Below are 16,362 nucleotides of genomic sequence, written 5' to 3' on the forward strand. Positions count from 1 at the left end.
GAGCGTGCGGGGCAGGACTTCGATTACCAGAAGCCTCTGCACACTGCGCCTCCCGTCACCTGGCCGCTCTCCCTGGCCACCACGCCCCGCCTGCAACCTTAAAAGGCTCGTGTGGATTGACCGACGTGGGAAACCTCTGTTTTTGTTGCCGTCTGTCTGCTGAGGGTCGAGGACTTTGTTGGACCCCTCTTACCTGCATACTACTTGCGGAACCCGCTTCGCGGGTCCCGCTGCGCACCGGAGCTACAGGGGAGCCTGTTTGTGTTGCGTGGGCAGGTCCAGGGCTGCGAGCGTGCGGGGCAGGACTTCGATTACCAGAAGCCTCTGCACACCGCGCCTCCCGTCACCTGGCCGCTCTCCCTGGCCACCACGCCCCGCCTGCAACCTTAAAAGGCTCGTGTGGATTGACCGACGTGGGAAACCTATGTTTTTGTTGCCGTCTGTCTGCTGAGGGTCGAGGACTTTGTTGGACCCCTCTTACCTGCATACTACTTGCGGAACCCGCTTCGCGGGTCCCGCTGCGCACCCGAGCTACAGGGGAGCCTGTTTGTGTTGCGTGGGCAGGTCCAGGGCTGCGAGCGTGCGGGGCAGGACTTCGATTACCAGAAGCCTCTGCACACCGCGCCTCCCGTCACCTGGCCGCTCTCCCTGGCCACCACGCCCCGCCTGCAATCTTACGGACTATCCATTTAAGGGAAGGTCAGTACCCGCTAAGCGGGAGCGTGCGGGAGCGTCCCGGGAGAAGCCCGGGACAAGGGCGGGACCGTCTGTGGCCGTCAGGGGCCAAAGGAGGCCGGGCTGGGCCATACCCCTAACCTTTTACTTCCAACTTCCATTCTGACTAAGGTGATGCCTTCGCCGGCAGCATGTGAAACTCCATCAAGGGAGGGGGGCAGCAACACAGGGACGCTGGACAATTATTTTAAATCTGCCAAAGGAGATGGGGCCAAAGAAAACTCCCTAGAGAGACGTAGGGCGGAGCGACGGCGCTCCATTGAATCCATGAAGAGTAGATCCTTGACAGAAATTATCCCGTATCCTATCTCTCAAGAGGAAGGTACGCCCCCCAATAGCTCAAATCCCCCTCCTCTTGAGGATTTCCCCCTTTTACTTCGGGAAATTCCAAGCACCCCCGGTATGGTGCCTAAAAAGATCACAGACACAACTCCTCCCATGACATGCGCTACCCCAGTGAATCTGGTTACTCAAACTCCCGCTTTGAATATAAATAAGAAGAGCAAGTCAAAACCAAGTGTTGTGGTGGAGTTGCATAGGCATCCACCTAGCAAACGCAGTAGGAAGTCAATGGGGGGACGGGGGAAAACCAAACTATCCCATTTAGATTTTGGGAAAAAACATACAAACGTATTCCAATTTGGGAAGGATAATGAGACCGCGCCTATTGCTGTCCCCTCTAATGTCCCAAGCTCTAACATAGCTATTATTAACAGTGATTCAGTGGCCAATACATCCAATACAAACTCCCCGCCCATATCTATAGGGAGTATAGAATTCTTATTCCGTTCCCTTCTCCAGCCCATTAGCGATAGCCTGAAAAAAGTCGAGATTAGGCTCACTCTACTAGAGACATCCCTTACTACTTTGAACACCTTAGTTAGTAAGCAATCCAAAAATGTGGGACCTTATCTCCCCGTAGGAAACCCTCCTAAAACAGGAGCCTCACAGGGTGCAAATAAAGTCCCCCCTCCGAGCGCGCCTTCCGCTCCCCCCTTGCAGCCACTAATGGCTATTTCAGTCGAGGCCCCGCGCAATAATTCATCCAGTAGGCCTTCACAATCAACAGTCTCTGCCCCTCAAAGCTCCCAGATAGGGACCAATGATGGCCACCAAGAAGCTGGCAGCGCCCTTGCATTCTCCCCGGGTCGGCCAGCCCCAAGACTACGGAGACCAGATCTCCCGCCAGAAGCTAATAGTCTAACGGTGGTACTAGCAGGCGCCCCCCATCTAAGAACAGGAGAACATGAAGATTACCAATCCCTAAAGAAAAAGGTCATTAAATGGCTAAATTGGAACTGACCCCTACGATCACACTTTAACAATGAGATCATTATGGTTAGAAGGGTCCCTTGGTTAGGGAGGGCCAGAAAAACAATAATAGGGGACTGTATTTTGGTAACTTTTAAAGATCCGGGCACTGTCTTGCATATCTGTGAAGGCGTAAATCGTTCACTGGATTCTACTATTCAGACCCTTCCAGTATCCTTCTTCTTCCCTCCTATTCGCATGCACAATGTTCCATCGCATGATGAATGGATAAGGGTGGAACATAGACGCAGACTCAAGGATTATGCACAACGCCCAAATCTTCAATTGCCGGACACACCCTATTTCCACTTCAACCGTTTTAATTGCTTGAACGGCTTGGATGGGGTTGATTGACTCTCCGCTCACAACCCAGTGCCCCGGGATAACGGCTCCCGCACATTCTTTGAGCCATTTTCCCCGACTGTTGGCAAAACTCCGGGACCACTGAATGATCCAGTGACTCCGGATAATGGCACAAGTGGACTTTTTGATCCATCTGTCCATAATGTTGACAATGCATCTGGAATACTGAATGAGCCGGTGCTTGTGGATAATGGCTCCGGCAGACTTCCTGAGCCACCTGCCCCTATTGTTGGTAATGCGTCAGAACTCTTGATTGAAACAGTGTCTGAAACCATCCCCTTCAACCCTTCTGGCACGACAACTAACACCCCTGAACACTTGAGGTTAATTTGCTGGAATGTTGCTGGACTGGCCAATAAATTGGGTGACCCGGACTGGGTAAATTACATCGAGACTGGAGACGTATGTATGTTCCAGGAAACCTGGGCCAGAGAGGATTATGGTCACCAAGGCTACATGTCATTTTTCATTCCAGCTAGGTGGGAAGGCAAAGGCCGTCCATCAGGGGGGCTTACGACCTGGGTTGAATCTCATCTGGGCTGCGTGGCAACACGGCTGTCAGCCAATTCTGAAGACATCCTTGTGGTTTCATTATCCTGGCCTAACCAAGCTAAACTTGTGTGTATTAACATCTATTCTAGGCCAGTGGGAAATGTAAAGGAATCACCGACCATAGATGAACTCTCGAATTACATATCTGAATTACTGAGTGATTCATTTTATGTGGTGGGAGGGGATTTTAATTCCCACTTTGAGCCACTACCTGGTCTTCTGGAGGGGTTCTCATCGGAAGAAGAGGCCAGATGGGCAGTGCCCCTAGTGGAAGCTCCCCCCCCCCGAAGGCTTGGACCCCACTAGCACTACAAATCACAGCCCTTACCCTAAAGTTTGGAATCAGAGCTTGTAACGGGCGAATGAAATCTGACATACCCAGTAAAACCACCTATAACAGACTGGGAAGAGAGTCTCGCCTGGATTATGTCCTGGCCCAAATAGTGAAGTGGCCGACAATACAGGACTTTAGGGTGACGGAGAGGACCGATAGTGACCACAATCCGCTTGAGCTTGACCTTGTCCACCCTGGTCCCCAAGCTCTCGCGATTAATGCGGAAGGGAACAAACCTGCTCTTCTCCTGGATAATAGCAGGAGAAGAATCAGGTGGGAGCACTTGGTTACAAGCAAGAACAAACTCCCCATGCTCTATGATGGGATAACTCCCATCTTGGAAACTGTGGGGAGCTTGGATACCGAGGCAAACGACAAAGATTCCCAGGCCAAATTGTACAAGGCCCACGAGGACCTTATAAAAGCTGCGGCCCCTCATCTCTCTTGTAGTTCACGAAAGCCAAGAGAGGCGCGGCAAGGCAAAATATCATGGTACAACCCAGCATGTAGAAGGGCAAAAGCAGAACTCCTCAGACTAATTAAGGAGGGGCTGGGGGGGATAGCTTAAAACAAAGTAGGCGAGCCTACAAGAAACTTGTTGCCCACGCTAAGGCCGAATGGGAGGAAAATCAGTGGGAAGAACTCACCAAGGCCCTAGCGATCCAAAACCATTGTCTGTTTTGGAGGATAGTGAGCGGGGGGTCGGGGAACTTACAATCGGCATTAGAGCCTAACATTGCTCCGGGGGTGTGGCAGGCACACTTCCAGTCCTTATACAGCTCTGAGCCGGGAGAATCTCCTGCTGTCAGTGAGGCGGGCTGGCCGGGCTACGAGAGGGAGCCAATAACGCTGGGTGAGGTCACTGCTGCCATCTCAGGTCTGGCTTCTGGAAAGGCGCCGGGACTGGATGGCTTACCTGGGGATATGTTTAAGCAGGAGCCCACTGTCTTGGCGCCCTACCTCACTGCCCTTTTCAATGGAGTCCTTGGCGGCATGGAAATCCCTAGTACTTGGCTGGGGGCAGAGGTGGTCCCCATCTTCAAAAAGGGCTCGCCTCTGCTCCCAGCCAACTACAGACCCATCAGTTTAATAGACGTAGCACAGAAACTGTTTGGTAGGGTTTTGCTGAATCGGCTCCAGGATTGGATGGAGGAGGTGGGTGCCCTTAGTCCCTACCAGGCGGGATTCAGGAGGGGGGTATCCACAGTGGACCAGGTTTTCAGATTGAACCTTATCTATTGGAGGGCAGCAAAATTCGAGGGCGGTAGTCTGTACACAATTTTTGTGGACTTACGGGCCGCCTTCGACCTGGTGCCTAGGGGGAAACTTTGGAGCGTCCTGGCAGAGATGGGCGTTCCCCCGGACATCCTATTAATCTTACAGAGGCTGCATCACAATAATTACGCCCGAGTGAGGTGTGGGCGGTCGGGGGAACTGACCGATAGATTCCCCGTTGGCCGGGGGGTAAGACAGGGTTGTGTGTTGGCACCGACCCTGTTTTGCCTCTTCGTCAACGGGGTAATCGCCCACCTGAATGCCACTGATTATACTGACGCCCCTAAATTGAATGGCAGCAGGGTGCCCGCAATTATGTTTGCGGATGACACCCTGCTGTTATCCAAAACCCCAATGGGGATACAGAGGATCCTCGATTCCTTTGTAGCCTTCTGTACAGACAGGGGGCTAGAAATCAACGCGGCAAAAACCAAATTCATGGTTTTGAATCCGAGCCAAAAATTGCGGCCAAATCCGCAACTGGGAGCTGTACGACTCGAGAGAGTAGCCACCTTTGAATATCTTGGTGTGACTCTTAACGAAACCATGTCTTGGGGATCCCACCAGACTAGGGCAAACCTCAAATTTACACAAACTACTGGGGGTATCGCCCGGATGATGACCGGCTCATCATACCGCCCATTGGGGGCACTAATCCAGATATACAAGGCCCAGGCTAGGGGAGCGATCATGTATGGGGCGGAATTGTGGGGTCATACACCTTGTCGGAGTCTGTCATTAACGGAAAACAAGTTTATAAGACAGATAGCCGCACTCCCGCCCAGTACCCCGCTCCTCCCCTTGAGGCTTGATTTGGGCCTACGTCCGCTAGCCGATGAAATAAGCCTGAGACCCATTGCCTTCTGGCGTAGGCTGTGGAGCAGTAATGATCTGGCAGAATACAGGGCGGAATTGATCGAATTATTGAACCATCCAAAAGCGCTCTGCATCCCCTGGGTCAAAAACATCCAAGCCACTTGTATGGAATTAGGGCTCCCTGACTTATGGACGGAGCCGGCGAATGCCGCATTAAACATCTCCAAAAGGTCCCTGGCTAATATATACCATGAACAAAAACTAGCTAGGGCCCAAGCTTTACAGGCAGAAGGGTCTTTATCTTTTGTGTTTTTGCAAAGCAAGGACCTTTATAGGTTTGAGAAGGTATTGGATCCTATCTCCCCTGTACTCGCTAGAAAGCTGTTTCTCCAATGGAGATACGGCACGCTGCCCTTCCGGTCCTTTACAAGCACTTGGTCATCATCCTCCACTACAAAGCAGTGTCCGGCCTGTGATGCTATGGAGGAAACCGACTTACACGTGGCTTTCTTCTGTCCAGCCTACAAGGTAGCTAGAAAATACTGGCTCCTCCCACTGATAAGGAATATGGGCTGCAGGGAATATGCACCAATGTATAGGATTCTAAAATCTGATGTCTCTGGCCCAACTGTTTTCGCATTAACAAAATTTTTTACCAAGGTTTGGCATACGCGTAATCGTATTTTAAAGATGTTGGGTCCTTCTTAAAATTTTAGATCCACAGTTTTTAAGCATTTTTGTACATGCATTCCAATGGTTTTATCTCTTTATGAACTGATTTATCTGTGATGTATATGTGTACTGTTCATCTTTTATGGCCAAATGGCCGAAATAAAGATTGGAAATGAAATGAATTGTTAAATAGGAGAACATTCACTTGGATAATTGTACAGCAAGATATCTGAAATTACATGAATAGGATTTAGCTGTAGTAGTACTACCTGAAAACGAATATGATTTGTTCCGTAATTATGTGGCTTCATGTGTTGTATGGAGAATATCTTCATGTTGTGAAACGTTTCTCAATTTTAGCAGTTGGAAAACTTTATTTGACTGTGACAACAAATTTGTCCTACAGAACACAACCAATTAGTCATGTTTATAATTAATGGTGTCTATTGTGATGCGATGCCCTGTAGTGCAAAGTTAGATTAATCAGACTCAGTCTCATGATTAATCAGACTCAGTCTCATGATATTGTCTATATATATACATATATATATATATATATATATATATATATATATATATATATATATACTCTTTTTGTTTAAAATCGTTTAAATTAAACTAACTTGGGCTTTAAAGACGGTAGGTACATTCTACTACAATGACTGGAGCAATTGTGAAAGTTTCTGTGGAAATGCATTATGGATTTCATATTTGTCTTTTTCTATAGGTGTCCAGATTATTTGAAGCCTGAAACTATCCGCCCATGTCTACTTCCCTGTAAAATAGACTGTGTTGTTACACTTTTCAGTGACTGGACACCTTGCCCAACTACTTGCCAAAAAGGTAAAATTATTTTCAAGTAAACTGAGACTTTGTCTAACTAAAGGCCAGTGATGTAAAATGACTTCAAGGTAATTTGAGACTGTCTGAAGAGGTTACTAACGATGCACAAACCTAGAGCCATTTTGTAGTTTATTTGCTGTACAAATAAAATAAGCAAAGTGGTGGAGAAAATAGGTAAAACTTCACACATAACCTACATTTTCACATGATTTTAAAGGAATATTATTATTTTTCACTAACTTCTTATATTTGCATTAACTATGTAACAGGAGGTTCATTCTAAATAGAGATTAACAAGCTGTGGCAAAACCCACACCTTTGGGGTTTTCCTTCACACATTACGCCTGGGAAAAGACGGCAAACTTTCATTTTACAATATTTTGTCTTTTAGATTTCAGGCCCAATTGCAATTTTTGGCAGAGCGTCAAAGGTCGCTACTGCCCGCCTGCCAGTTTAAACAATGAAACTTATGCACTGCTCTACACACTCTAATACAGTGAGGTCGCTAACATTAGAGATATCATTATCTATAATCCAGTGTAAGTGACCTGGTGTGACTTAAAGTACCTGTAACAGCTAGTGTTCAAAATATCATGCAGTCATCTCATTATCCAAGTGTTTAAGATACTAGGAAGTTCTGAAATGGATTAGCAGTATTTCTGTAAATAACATTTATTTACTCTAAAGCAAGGCTGTGCACGGGTGAACATGAATAACTATGCAGACTTGCGCATGGGTTTGATCAAAGGTGGTGTGTGTCTTAATATTGTATTGTTAAGTCCATATTGGTACAAAGAATAACAGTCATAAAATAATTTAGACAATATTGAAATCATCAGATTTTATCTGACACAGTATTTTGCCCATATTTACAAAATCTTGAAAATAATATGCAAGTATACCAATTCTCCATAATTCATGACAACCCAGGCAACAGGACAGATCACTCAAAAGCATAACAACAATGCAGGAGAGAGACATTGAACCATCCCTACCTTTGGTAACCAACAGCTGAAGCATATAATCACTCCTATTATGAAGATAACCTCCAGGAGGTGTTCAACAATCATGATCAGAAGGTAGTGTTAGGATAGTGATACATATGCCACAGTAGATGTTGATACTCAAACTACGGTATTGGGTGCATTTCGCTTTTCTCTGATAAAACAATTGCCATTTTGATGGTCACAATTGACAACATTATCAGCTGTATTGCATATTAACAGAGAACAAATTCATTGCATTGAATGTGTGATTATCTACTATATACAATATACTACTATTCCCAGGATAGCAGCACACCTCTGGGTGCATCCGGTACCATGCTGTGGCTAATAAACAAACATGGAGCATAAAACAGGTCTATCATTCACAATATTGCAGTCAGTGCGTACATGGAAAGTTGTTCTTATGAGTCTAAAGTAGTTTCATGGAGTTTCCTTAGTACAGAGAAATGGTATTACCACAAATGGTAAAAATAGCATCTGCATCCAGTATCCAAGGATCTTTTAATTGTCTTCCTTCTGATCATTCCTTAACATAGTAAGACTTTACAGTTGAGCAAACTAAATAATCATAACCCCAAAATATAATTGAAAACCGGACACCTACTGTGGCACTCAAGTGTTTGGAGTTTGGAATGATTCTCATGAGATGTTTTCCAGTTGGGTGACAATAGAATTCTGAATGTATGTGTTTGACTTTGAGATTCTCATGACGTAGATTGAGATAATCAATTATGCAAGAATCATATGTCTCTGTAGGTTTGAAGGTTTTAAAGTTCAAAGTAGTATTTTTCAAGTTTGATGTGGATTTGATGGGGTGGGGTAGAGATAATACTTTGATAGCGATATTCCAGGATATTTGCTAAATTATTCTTTCAAGCGCACTCTAATAACTATGCAAAAGTAAGATGGGGCACCAGTGTAGAGTCCACAGATTCTTTTAACAGTTACCAAGAGAGTATGCAAAGGGCACATACTGCCACTAACCATATTTACTCCTACTGTAATGATGTGATAGAACATCTCTTGGATCAAACTCATGGCCCTTCTATTCTGGCTGGGGAGAAGATATACATATTGCTATTTGTAGATGACAGCTTGCTAATATTGAAGACCACAAAGAGGCTTAAAAACGTTTGTGAACAAATGTTCTTACTTTTGCCAGAAACTGGTCTTTTTTTATATATGAAACAAAAGAAAAATGAATGGTCTTTAACCTTCTTAGGTTCTTTCAGCACATCATCTAATTGGAGGTTAAGAGACTCCAAAGTTTTAAGATTTTGACTGTGTGGAGAATCTATTGGCTCCAAATGCCTATGTCTTTTTGTGCGGACACTCTGCAGTTATAAAGATACTACTAGCAAAATACCTTTGTGAATAACAAGCAATCATAAAGTTACACAAAAATATAAGTATAACTCTGTGGATCAGGCCCGTGGTCTGGTTTGTTCTGGTGCTACCTCTTGCTGAAGGGAGAGGTGTGCAACAAGCATATTTGGACATTTTTAGAGGCTCTTGCAAGAGTAATTGTTACACAATTTCTGATTCTTCACCCATACCTCATGTCTGATAAATGTAAAAATGTTTTTTTTTTTAATATGAAGCTTAAGAACACACTTTCTGTCTTGTGGGTATCCTTTGGAGCAGTTCACAGTGACACTCATTTATCATTTCTGACTGTGGCAAATATATACCTAGCTCTCTGGTGTACTGCCACAAGCATCTATAAATAAGGTTAACCAGCGGTTTCATTTTCAAAGTGATTATGATGCTGTGTAAGGTTGGGTGTGACATTTGTTTTACATAAGTAGGTGCCCCTAGGAGTCTGTCATGTGTAGATGGTGTAGGAACAGCTGTAGTGAAGTATCATACAATAGATGATGAACCATGTAGCTGGGCTGGGTAATCAAAGATGCATAATAATACATCACAAATAACTGACATGTTGATGATGTGTTAGATGTATCAGTTTCTTTAGACTTTCCCCATTGACCTTTTGAGTTCCTATTGTTTTGTGTAATCAGTTTAGTGCAACTATCGCATTTGATACAAAGGCACAAACAGTAGTCTGAGCGCTGCCTGAAGCACAGTAAATGTGTGCCAAGTAGAGAGCTCCATTTGGAAAAACAAAAGCATAGATCGCTGGTGGCCCTTGAAAGGATAGTGCCCGAAACATTAACACGTGCTACAACGGTTCAAGCTGGGTGCTTCAAGGAGGATCTGCAGTCATGGCACACCTCTCTGTAGATTGAGTGCAGTTTAAGGGCCACATTCACATTGGTTTTCTTTTCACATGTCTACAGATCCATTTAGCTGCTGCTCTGAATGTAATCATGAATGTAGAGGGTCTCTCAAATATCTTTATTGCTTGATCATTAAAACCATTGCCTCCAGATCACGATTGTAGGCCCCCTAACTGTTTGTAGGGGGCCTTGAATCGATTGTAGCCCCCCCCCCCCCCCCCGGTGAGCAGCACCACGAGCTGCTGGTTAGTTGCTGAGCACTAATATTCAGAAACAATTGTTAAAATAACCGGCGAATAAACGCTTGCCTGTTTAAATTTATTTTATAGAGTTCCTTACACAATTCCTGCCCCACCCAGAACCCCTACCCCACCTCTGACTCCTCTAACCATTGCCCGGATCAAGATAAGAGTTAGATACAAGTATAACCGATAAGGTGCAATGAGCATTATTGAGCTAAAGTGCAGGTGCACAGTTAAAGTGCACAGTGCTGTATAACAGACAAGGTGCAGCCACTCGAAGTATACATGGAAAGAAAGTTCCAGGAGGCATTTAAATGCAGTGCGATGTGTTGGAATTAAAATGCAGGTGCATTGTTGAATTGCACAGTGCTTTATAAAAGTTACAATAAAAAGGCTCTTGTAAAATAAATGCAGGATTCTGGGCGTCATGTGGGGCATGTACATTTGGTGACTTTTACGTCCGCCCCCCATACCAAATAATCACTTTGCTCTAAGAAATTATCCCTGTAGGCTTTCATTGTTCTGCTCAATAAGCTCATTTTAACATGCCCTTTTTCTTTTTTCTAAGGATTGCTAGTGTGCACATATTAGCAACGAGATTCTCACAAACAAACTTGATATGAGACCATCTCTGTCTTTTGTCACTGAACTATTTAACCCTTGATTGACTCCAGAAAAAGCACAAAACCACAACTGAGCTTTATGTACTTTCCACAAGGCTTCCAAGTCGATGGATGTCATGTGATACCATCAACCAGTCCTGGGTTTCAGACAAAAGCATATTCCATTCTGGGTTTTGTAGTTTTGCTTTTACCACTATTCTCAAAGGTTTAAGAAATTCCAATATGCTAAGCGATACCGACCAAAGAACTACTTGGCTGCTATGTTATTACAGTTCGACCTAGCGATTCAGTCTGTGTCAAAAACATACTTGTTTCAAAAACAAAAGTGTAGTTGCAGACATTTTTTGTGGATTCGCTCTTTCATTCACATTCATGAAATTCGTGATATTGTCAATCATTTTGACTTTCCCTCTCTCATCCCTTTTATCTCTCACCTCCCTTCTGCCTACGCCCTCTTATCAGCTATCTCTAGCTCCCACTCGACTACCTAGGTCCATTGCATTGATTCTTGTATGCCTACATGAAGGTGCATTTTTCTACACCCCTCCTGTGGTGTCATATTTGCTTGTTAGACTGATAATATAACATACCATGTTTTTGACCTGTCAGCCTTACGGTCATCTTCCCCCAAACCTTTTGCCTTCCTGTTTGCTGAAATTAGATTATGTTGGCTTTAGGACTTTATGCAGTTTTCCAATGCTAACCAGTGCTAACGAGCTTGTTCTCAATCATTAAAACACGGTAAAATTGGCCTGCACCTGATTAATTTTCACTAATGTGAGCCCTAACACTCCCCAAGGAAACAAAGGGGTAAACATATCACAATTAATAGGTTTTGCACTTGGCCCTGTCTGCCAGGTCATCCTTAGACTTTTTTCCCTACACCCTCCTGTTTTCTGATCCAGTTGTGGTTGGTTTTTGCCTCGCCACATTTTACCACTGCAAGTCAACATAGCATGATTGGCATATACTCTATTGTCATATTTATTTTACTTGTAAATCCCTAGTAAGTTGGTATTACTGGTGTTCAGGGACAGGTAATTTTACGGGAAAGACTGTGAATACACATACGTTTTGAGTATGGAGTTGGTAGTAACTGGAAATAGCAAACCTCAGTATCTGATATCCCCAGCAGGGAGTAGAGATTTCTGTATTAGTTAATGCTTGTAAAGGGATTTCCTGTAAGGTAGTGGGAAGAAACAGGAGCCCTCGTGGCATACTGTGTAGGACTGGCCACATGGTGTCGTTTGATAAGATCTCTTAGGCTAAAGCTTTAGTGTTTACAACCAGCAAGGGGTGGCAAAAGTACTGTTCTGGTACCTTCAACTGTCAGGACTGGCACTGTTGGTCTGTAAAATGGTCCGAATTCCTTCTTGTCAAAACTTCATTCTTGAACTAGATCCCCAGACAAGAGATGCTTGTTGCAAATTCACTCCTTCAGTGGCAAAACGTTTTATGTGTTAATTTGAATGATCATCTTGGAAGTCTTTCAGTAACTGAAAGACAGCCAAACATTCATTGATGTCAAAAGGTGTGTCTGCCACCATTGCACCAGGATTATCAATGTTTGGAACACACTTCTGGATGCCGAGCAGGACCTCATAGGAAGTCTGGGTGGCCACGTGTCTTCTAGGCAGATTATTTGAAGCTCTCTGGACTCCATACATATGATGGCTCTAACTATGACCTGAACCTAATACTCTAGCTGTTAAAGACTGGTTTAAGTCACAGTTTTATCTCCCCACTATAGAATTTTCCTCAGGATGATATCAGGAGGAATAATGCACACCCACACCCAGGTTACCCATGGCAACCCAGGAAGCCCTAGAGGCAAACGCTGGTCCCTGGAGCGCGTAGAACACAACTACTGTATATATCCCAATGAAGAATTGCAGATCCCTAATAACTGTTCGAGTGTAAGCTGATCGCTGTGCAATACTCATAGGAATATAGAACATGAATGTACTGCAAATAGGGTATATTTAAAGGAGCTGTCAGAGTTTACTAGCCTACAGTGGGTGAGATACACATAAACCAAAGGCTTGTTAGAAAATTAGGAGATGTGTCTGTGGTAGGCATGCTGCAGTAAAAGCTTTTATTTGTTGGCAAACGTCACAGCTAATGACATATTGCTTGGTCTGTTTGTAGAAACCTGTCCACCAATATCATTGCTGTAGTAGTGAAGCTGTAGATGACCACCTGCATGAGCAGAAGCTAAACTCTCATGTGCATCTATGATCAATTCTAGTCTCTGGTCTGAATTTGAAATCAGTTGATCCCCCACTCCAGGTATACGAGCAAAAGGTATGTTGTGCACACTCAGTAGTTAGAAGAATTTTGCTGGATATATTTTAGGTAATGGAGTGCCACAGCATGAAACTGTAACACCTACCGTGAAGTCTCCATCCACTCTTGTATGGGAACAAGTAATTGCAGCTCTGACAGCAGCCTGAATGACTGTCTTTGTGGCTTCATCAGCCAGCAGAATCCCAGCTACCTGTATTACAGCACTTTGGCAACTCAATGTATGAATTACATGAGCCCATGGCAAACATTCTTTAAGACGTGCCACCCTTCTCTGAAGCAATTTGTGCTTGATAGTATTCCTTTTAGAGTCTCTGAATCAATTCTGCCACCAAGTGTGTAAGTGCTCATTGAAAGACTGGACACAATATTACGAAGCGCACACTGTCAGTTTGAGGAATTGCCATCTGTCTTTTCTAGTACCAGAATTAGATCTTTGAATTCAGCCAGCTGTGTAGTGCAATCACCTGGTTATTGTGTAAAGGATTTAAGATACTGGAAGACTCCATCTTTCAATATTCCCCACACCCCTGCACAAGCAGGGGAGTATCATTTTTAAGCAGCAACATCGGGGTGGGCAGATAGACAATGAATTTGTACTGGTCAAGAAACAAAACATCATTGGGCACAGAGTATTCCTGTTTATAATGTAGAAATGTATTTGTTTGTAGTGTAGGGTCAAATATATAGTCTACATCAGTAGCTATTAAGGAGGTGAACCACTGTATCCATCTAGGGTGTAAGGCTTTCACGTTTGGAACGCTGGCCTTTGTGACAGCCTCTAAGGCTGGGTTGGGAGACACAACAATTTTGCATTTCCTCTGATCTAATGATCTTTCCTTTATAATAGCTGTCTGAACTGCAGTTAGTACGTTTTCCATAGGTGCAAATCACAGTTCTGCATTAGAATATAAATCTGATTGATATGCAATTAGTACAGTATCACCTTTATTGAAAGTGACATATTTATAGCCTGTGGCCCCCGCAATGTTGTAGACCACCACGTTTCTGGTGTTAATATGTGTGTGTAAGTGTTTAAAAGCAAGCATTTCAGTGTGCACTGATCTCAGAATATGTGTTTGTTCTGATGTCCAATGTGCGCTTGAGAGGTCTGGATGCATTAATTCATAAAACAGTTTCACTCATTGTGCATAATATGATATGTATGTTCTACCAAAGATGAGGAAGCCCAAAAGCAATTGTAGCTTTTTTTATTGTGTTTTGTAATTTGTAAGAGTGCACATTTCTCTAGGAAATGTGGCACTAAGCTTATGCCTTCATTTGATAACTTGTTTCTCAAGAACAGGACACTGAGATAGGCAATTTTTGTTTGTTGGAATGTGATCAACTCTTGCTAGATGTGTACTGGGTATGCTCAGACGTGAGTCCCAGGCACTCCACACCACTGGAGTCAAGCTAGCCGGGCTGATGAGAGGTGTTACCTCGAAACCGGGCCGGTCCTCGGATGCTTGATTCCGTTCTGGGAAGGACATGACTTTTGTAGTTCGGACTGGACTGTTCCCATGGGGCACAGGGTCAGCGCTGATTTGCATATTGCCATTGTCTAACCCAGGGTGGTGTGGAGTGGAAAAACGATGGATTTGGGCCCAGATCTTTTGGACTGGGGTGGATGTGTGACATTGATCCACATTCTGTCCATCACTGTTGTGTTTGCAATTACCGCGATGTGTGTTTCAGTCATAATCTGTAAGGTATATGTCATAGGAAGAGGACAATGCTTCTGGATCAATTGATGTTATACGAGCAGAGAACAAGCATGGGCTGTTCATGGACCCCTAAAGAAGTCAGTAAACCCTTTTTTTGCAACCCTAGTGTTGTGAACACAGTTGTATCCATGCTTTCAAGCACTATGTGTTGGTAGTAAAAGCCATTTGAAATGTCTAATGTGATTTTATATGTTTTGCGCACAATGTTGTTCATTAGTGCAGCAGTGTACGAGTTTTGTACTGTAAATATGCATGTGTCACTGTTGAAATGTCTGTAGTCTATGACTGAGTGGTATGAATGATCTGGTTTCATTACTGGAAACAAAGGTGGTTCATTGGTGAGATATAAAGCTCAATTATGCCTTGAGATTGAAGTTTTGTTAGAATGTCTCTAACTGGACATTTAGCTTCATGCTCAATAGGATAATGTGGTTGCATTTGCGGGCTGGACCTTATTGGTATGACATGATAAGGTGGATCTTGATCGCAGCCTACATGGCTGTGGTATAATGCCAGGACTTGTGCAAGAGCTTACTCCATGGCATATGCATGTTTAACTCCTTCAGGGACGAGGAAGGAGAAGGACGGTATTATTATGATTTCCTCTTGTGGGACTTTTCTAACAAACTCAAGAGGCCAATCGCTGCCAGCCAAGAGAATGTCATCTGGTAGTATTGAATTTCCCCGAAAAGGACTTTGATGGTGAGGGGAAGATCACTGTCAATTTGGATATCCATCTCTTATAACCTGCCTGGAGAGCTAACTCTCTTATCCGATGTCCAAAACTATTAGTTGTGTCGCCACCAGAAACTCTTTAAGATTGTGATGAACTATTGTGACCTCTGTTGAGCTGTCTAGCAGTGTCAGTACCGATTCTTTGTTCTGAAGAAGTGTCCTCCATATGAGTGGCATATTTAAGGAAAATTCCTGACACTTTCCACTTCTTGAATTGAGGCTTCTGTTGTGGAATTTTCTCTTCCTTTTTTTGATAATGTCAGGTGAGCATTGTGAGTCCTTTTTCAGTTTCACATACTCTTCTGATCAGTGCTCTGATCATGCTCCTCTATGAGCATTTTTCAGATGTTTCCTGAAAGGGACGAGAAGGATGTGTATCAATATAGTGATACCTATGAGGCTAGTTAAGCAAATGATAGTGTTTTTCCGAGGACTCCAGCTGGGAAGATTCGCTACATTATATCTTTATTTTTTGTTTATTCCAGCATTTTTTAAAAGACTCTGGTGCCTGTCTCAAGTTATACTTTCCAGAATTATTCTTTAAATGAGGTTTATTTGGTTTGGCTCCCAAATTATCTCGACC

General features: G+C 43.8%; 1 protein-coding gene across 1 annotated transcript in view; it reads left to right on the forward strand.

Annotated features, from left to right (window-relative positions):
- THSD7B (thrombospondin type 1 domain containing 7B) overlaps nt 1-16,362 on the forward strand; it is a 1,994,218-nt gene that overhangs the window by 1,044,885 nt on the left and 932,971 nt on the right. The window contains exon 10 of the mRNA XM_078682458.1: nt 6,786-6,901. Coding sequence (XP_078538584.1) covers nt 6,786-6,901 — 116 coding nt within the window. The remainder of the gene's footprint in view (nt 1-6,785; nt 6,902-16,362) is intronic.

This window comes from Lissotriton helveticus, chromosome 3_1 (genome assembly GCF_964261635.1).
Source record: "Lissotriton helveticus chromosome 3_1, aLisHel1.1, whole genome shotgun sequence".
NCBI lineage: Eukaryota > Metazoa > Chordata > Amphibia > Caudata > Salamandridae > Lissotriton > Lissotriton helveticus.